Consider the following 6,723-nt stretch of genomic DNA (forward strand, 5'->3'; position numbering starts at 1 on the left):
TGCTTCTTTGTGGCACACAGTTCAGTACACAGTTAATACTGGACAATGAAGTCTTTGATTTCACTCTCCCTGGCTCCTTCTGCATCCTCTTTCATTCCTGTGACCTTGGAGATGGCACAGGCAGTTTTAGTGACCAGAGGATAGGACTGGTTTCCCCTGAGCAGACATAGATATGTGCAGCATCAGAAGTCTAGAGTTGGAAGCTATGTTTGACATCATCTCCTTCAAGCCAATGCATAAATAATTTCTATAGCACCTGCTAGAGAGGCTCATCCAGGCTCTGCCTTTATGCACCTTTCCCTTAAAAGATTGCCAATCCCAACACTGTTTGGCCCTGATTCATAAAATGGTCTTGATCCTTCTGCCTCTTGGCAGAAGTTTTGCCCATTGTCCTCATCCTGCCTGCTGAAAAGACACATCTCCTAGCATGAATCTGGACCTGCCAGCTCTAATAATTATCTTTCTCTTTTGTTATAGATGAAGGATTTGGCAGCTAAAGCAATCATTCAAAGTTCCATCTTTATCATTTTTCACTTTTTTCCTTTCGGCCTTGGTTTTGTGCATCAGCTTTGAAATTATCATCCCAGGGTTAATTCTGGGGTTAATGAATAACTAAGAGTGTTCTACTTTTGCAATACAGGGCATGTTATAAAGATGGAAAAATTTTGCTTTCTGAGAGATGCAAGTAGCTTCTTGGACATGTGCTGTAAGTACTTTTTTCCTCTCTCTTTGGGAAATTTGGACATCTCTATCAGCAAGTCGGAATCCCAGATAACTATGTGCTCCAAATTACTAGCTCCAGAGGCCAAGGTCTAAGTGTGGTCATCTGATAATTGACCTCTTACCAGCTTCTGCAACTTTTACAGAGAGAGGATTCTGATGACATATAGATATTGGATAGAGGTGTAGAAGCAGGGCGTCAGGGTGGGAGAAACTGGAGATAGCATGACCTGCTAGGAGATGGTGAAGTAGTTCAGGCCATGAACTGAGACAGTGGCAGGAGAAAGATGTTTTCAGAGACATTTAGTAGTACTACTCAGAAGGCATCATGACTCAATAGATGTAGGGAATAAGAATGAAGGAAGCCCCTAGGATGACTCTGAGGTTTCTGGCACAGGAGTCTCAGTAGATAGTGATATAGAATGAAGATGAAGGAGCAGGTTTGAGAGCTAGGGAGATGTTATAATTACCATTGGAAACATGGAGATTTCCAAATTGAAACTGAGGTATTTGTGGAACATTCTGGTGGCTACAGCCAGTAGGAAGTTGGACAAATATCTGGTAACACAGGGTAGTCATCTGTACTAGAGTAAGTAGTTTTGTGTGGTGACTGATGAGCTCCTAGGTGTAGATGAGATCACTCAGGAAAGGGATGGAGAACTGAATAAGGACTTCTGTCCTGACTCCATGGGTCTTTTCCTTCTGATCACTCATGTCCATGGTCACTGGATTCCATAGCCAAATTCCTTACTCCACTGCCTTATACCTTTCCAGGCTCAGAGAATACTACACCATATTTTTTGGTTTCTATTCTAATAATTAAAACAATAACATGAGTGAGTGTAATAATAATAGTGTTAAGATGTCTTGTAATTTAGAAATGACTCCTTAGATATACTGATGGTGAGAGAGATCTAAACTGTAAAAAAGTTACACTTTCATCTTTCTGTTGTTTGGAAATACTTCTGTGGTTTCTGTGCATTGCATGAATGATTTAACTTCAGTTCATGGTCTTGTACATGGCTCCTTAAACTTTCCATCCCACCCAAAATATCCTGTGAAAATTATTCTCTTTTGCCTGTTATCCAAAAGAATGTACAGATATTCTCTCATCTCATCTCTTGAAGATTTTATCTTAAAAAATGGTATATTAAAAAAAATCCAAAATTCTAATTTATAAAAATTAACATAAGCAGAGGGAGTGCTAATTTTATCAAAGGATTCCTCCCTCTCTAAAAGGCTGCTTCTGGTTGAAATAAAAAATAATTTAATTTTCATAAATGTAATTTGCTCACAGAGTTTTCATATGTTTCTATTATATTTGAAAGACAGTCCATGCCATTGATGCCCCCAGCAAGCTACCTTTCCTACTCTCTGTCCCTATTAGATGTGTCTTCAGTTGTTCAGAGAAGAGAGGCCTCCGCACAGCCCCTGGTGAGCACACCATTAAATATTTTCTATTGTTTTACTAATCTTGATGGGTAATTATTATGTTTCCAGCTAAGACTTTTCATCCAGCTAAGATCCCCCAATGGTTCTCTCACCTCATGTCTTATAGATTACCTTCCTTCCAAAATGCCACTGTTCCTCTATCTGGTTCTCTTGGTACTTGAGCTTCATTGTGCACCACCTAACAGAGCTGAAGGCAAAGTAACCACCTGCAATTCCTCCCAACAAAATGCCACTTTCTATAAGATGTCATCCATCAATGCTGACTTTGCATTTAACCTGTACCGGAGGTTCACTGTGGAGACCCCAGATCGAAACATCTTCTTTTCCCCTGTGAGCATTTCTGCAGCTTTAGCCATGCTCTCCTTTGGGGCTTGCTACAGCACCCAAACTCAAATCCTGGAAAGCTTGGGGTTTAACCACACAGACACCCCAATGACAGAGATCCAGCAGGGCTTCCAGCACCTGATCTGTTCACTGAATTTTCCAAAGAAGGAGTTAGAATTACAAATGGGAAATACCCTCTTCATTGGGAAGCAGCTGAAACCATTGGCACAGTTCTTGGATGATGTCAAAAGCCTCTATGCGACTGAGGTATTTTCTACCGACTTCTCCAATGTTTCTGCAGCCCAGCAGAAGATCAACAGTCATGTGGAGAAGAAAACTAAAGGGAAAGTTGTAGGCCTCATCCAAGACCTCAAGCCAAACACCATCATGGTCCTGGTGAACTATATTCACTTTAAAGGTAAGGCTCTAAGATATACATTCCTAGGTCAGGGTTCCCATAATTTGGTGCGGCTCTCTGAGAAGCTCATAATCTCTTCTCACTGGCATCAGTAGGTGTCCCTCATACCACAGTGACCTGATCCACTGTACATAGCTGTGTGTAGTTTTGGATCTTCCAGGAGGGACACATAGCGCTGTGGATGAACCCAGAAGATTTCTAGGTAGAAGGCACTTTCAGAGAGCTGAGTGACAATGGTATGAACATCCTGCTAGAGAATCATGGTTTCCAAAAGATTTGGTGAGGTTGGATGAGCTTGTGCTTGGAAGGTAAACAGACTTAGGTTTAAACCCTACTGTGTCCCTCACTTGCTGTGCATTCTTGGGCATGTTACTAAATATTTCTATCATGTACGATGCACCCACTATGTGCTAAGCACCATGCTACATGTGTGGTTTGCACACATTGTCTCATCTAATCCTCACAAGGGCCCAAGTTCACAGCTAATGAGTTTCAGAGCTGGTATTCACACCCAGGTTTGTCTGATTCTAAAGCTAGTGCTTGTAACAACAAGAAACATGTGACTCTTTTCTGAAGGTGCTGTGCCCAAATGATTTCTCCTGGTTCTACAGCACATGTCACCCATGTTTGGTGGAGGAGTGAACAATTGTTGGCCACAAACCATACACTTGTAGATGGATAAAACTGCAGAACAGATCTGTTGTCTCATTTCACCCTGTGTGTTGGATGTGCTTATACCTTTTTATGGAAGAAGAAACTGTGGCTCTGATGGGTTTAGTGTAAGTATAGTGGTTTTGGACATAGATGGAACAGTGGTTTAGCATGGAGTCCAACAGTCCTGGGTGTGACTCTTGGCTCTAACATGGGCTAGCTGGGAGACCATGCAAAGTCACTTTCTCTCGCTGGTCCTCAATCACTTGTAAAACTGGTCGACAGTTCGTACCTACCTCTGTGGTGGTCTTAATTACCAGATGAGATGACTGATGGAAAAAGTCCACTGGAATTAATACTGGTTTTAAAAAGAACTATTTTCTCTCTGTATTTTAAGCCCAGTGGGCAAATCCTTTTGATCCATCCAAGACAGAAGAGGGTTCCAGCTTCTCAGTGGACAAAACCACAACAGTGCAAGTGCCCATGATGCACCAGATGGAACAATACTATCACCTGGTGGATACGGACCTGAACTGCACAGTGCTTCAAATGGACTACAGCAAGAATGCTCTAGCACTCTTCGTCCTTCCCAAAGAGGGTCAGATGGAGTGGGTGGAAGGGGCCATGTCATCTAAAACACTGAAGAAGTGGAACCGCTTACTTCAGAAGGGGTAAACATCTTAGATGATATGAGAAGTAGAGGGTGGGCGTAATGTTATAAGTGAGACAGAGTTCAGCAGAAACCCAGAGGCAGAATTACCCTGAACCACTTAATAGCTGTGTGATAACTACTAAAGTATACCTAGATCATACTCTGTGTCAGTCCCTTTGCCAAGCACTTTACATACTTCATTTCATTTAAGCACATCAACAAACCTGCAAAGGAGATGGTATCATAGGTATATTTCAGGTGAGGAGTCAGGGCTAGAAAGAGAAAATGAACTCTCTAAAGCCAGTCAGTTAGTAAACTGATGTCTTCCCAGAAGCCAGTTAGAGTCTAGGCCGTGAGTAGGATTTTGATATTAAGAGGTAGATGAGCATCCATATTGGCTGGGAGTGTTAAATGGAAAACCATGAAAATTTCCAGGTGGTACCAATTGACATCCATGTTGTTGACTCCCTAACCTTGGCCAACACCCCAGAGATGTTTTTTTTTTTTATTATTATAAATGAGACACAGCTCCCTACTTCTGGTGCTATAGACCAACATTGGCTGAAATAGAGTTCATTTATTTCAGGACAAATTCTGAGGCGCTGACACCATTTGTTGACCTGAATAGCAATCGTTGACAATACTTAGGGGAGAAGCAGAGCCCAACATAATACAATGATGACAGACAGAGGAAGGGAATCATGAGCTTGGTGTGCTGATAGCCATGTGTTACCTCTCCCTTTCCCCTACAGATGGATTGACTTGTTCGTTCCAAAGTTTTCCATTTCTGCCACATATGACCTTGGAGCCATCTTTCTGAAGATGGGCATCCAGAATGCCTTTGCTGATAATGCCAATTTTCTTGGACTTATGGGGGACAACGGTCTTAAATTTTCCAATGTAAGTTGGTAGATTGGAGTTCCTTGAATGTATGAGCTGGATGGGCCAGTAAGAGTCAGTTAAGTCAATTCTCTCATTTGATTAATGAGGATGCTGAAACGAAGAGAAGCAGAATGACTCCTTCTATGCCAGATTCACTCCACAGTCATTCTCATTACCCCCAACAAGTCACTGTGATAGTTAATTTCATCCCTGACCTTCATGTCCTAAAACAATTCTGTTAGAAAAACTTAATGATGAGAATTAATTCTGGTGAGATAGCGCTCTGGAGGAGGTGGAAGGGGAAGAGGAAAGCATAAAAAGTGATTTCTAGAGGCAGAAAGCCATGGAAAAATTGGTGATTCCCTAACAGCTAGCTCTAAAATCACCAGAGACTGAATAACTACACTTAGCCAAGTAGCCTTCATATTCAAGCACCATCAACAGTGTGATAAAGGGGTAGCCCTGTCCTTCTTTTTCCTTTCCTGCTTTCAGACTGTTCCAAAGACCTTTCCTGTTACTTGAGATCAGCAGAGTTTGTTCCTCCCCTTCCCACAGGCTGCCCACAAGGCTGTGCTGCACATTGGTGAAAGGGGAACTGAAGCTGTAGTTGTCCCTGAAGTCAGATTCCTGGATCAGCCTGAGATAACTCTCCTTCACCCTGTCATCCAATTTGATAGATCCTTTCTGTTGTTGATTTTGGAGAAAAGCACCAAGAGCATTCTCTTTCTAGGGAAAGTTGTGGACCCAACGGAAGTATAATTGGGAAATAGGTGGTTGGCTAATTGCATGTGCTTTTTGCAATAAAAAAATAAATAAATGGTGTGGTTTGATGTGATCAGTATGGGCTTGGACATGCTTTCCTTTGTGCAGGAAGCGGGTGAAGATTGGACCAAATCCGAACTGTATTGGGTGTGAAAGAAGACACTCCTATAACCAAATATTCAGAGAGTCAATGAATGACTCATTACCCAAAGCACAAAAAGGTACCATGTCAGTGCATTACTCTGTCAAAATGCCTGCCCCCTACAACCCCTTAAGTTAGCTCCAAGGAATTTGACTGAGCTGGCAAGTGGATCCTCTTCTGCCCTCTGGAGAATAGTTAAAATTCAGGTCAGACCCTCATAGCTCATTATTCTAACAAGATTCTAATAATGATTCTTGTTAGAACGGCCATTGTCAGGTTGTAAAAAGGTGCTTCCACTCCAGGGCTGAGTAACAGACTGACAGCTACTGCTAGGGATCTGACATTTGTGACCTAACAAGTATGGGACAAAAGAGAAAAAGAGATAAATTTCCCTGTACAAAGCCACCTTCTCCCCACAAAAATGTTTCCTTGTTGCTAATTTATACACTTGGATTGGAGAAAGAAAGTCATTCATTCACACCATATCTCATAGCCCTTCATCTTCTGGAAAGACTACTTTCCAAATGTTGCATCCCTGTCTCAATCGCTCAATTACAAATCTCCTGGTTAGTCTATCTTTTTGTATTGATTCTTACTGAAATTTGATACTTCCCTATCTGCAAATTCTTTCCTTTTTCTGTGTAGGCCATCACATCCCTACTCACCAAACTAGATTTCATCTTAAACTATATGTACTCAAAGGCCCAGTATTAGAATTCA

General features: G+C 41.7%; 1 protein-coding gene across 1 annotated transcript; it reads left to right on the top strand.

Moving 5' to 3' along the window:
• The first annotated feature begins 2,295 nt into the window (after window positions 1-2,295).
• On the top strand, window positions 2,296-5,858 carry SERPINA7 (serpin family A member 7). The gene is made up of 4 exons (XM_008697236.1): window positions 2,296-2,914; window positions 3,963-4,236; window positions 4,970-5,117; window positions 5,655-5,858. Exons 1-4 carry the CDS (start codon window positions 2,296-2,298, stop codon window positions 5,856-5,858), a joined length of 1,245 nt encoding a protein of 414 aa, XP_008695458.1.
• Window positions 5,859-6,723: the final 865 nt, after the last annotated feature.

The sequence above is a fragment of the Ursus maritimus genome (assembly GCF_017311325.1).
Source record: "Ursus maritimus isolate PB19 chromosome X unlocalized genomic scaffold, ASM1731132v1 scaffold_X1, whole genome shotgun sequence".
NCBI classification, from domain to species: Eukaryota; Metazoa; Chordata; class Mammalia; order Carnivora; family Ursidae; genus Ursus; species Ursus maritimus.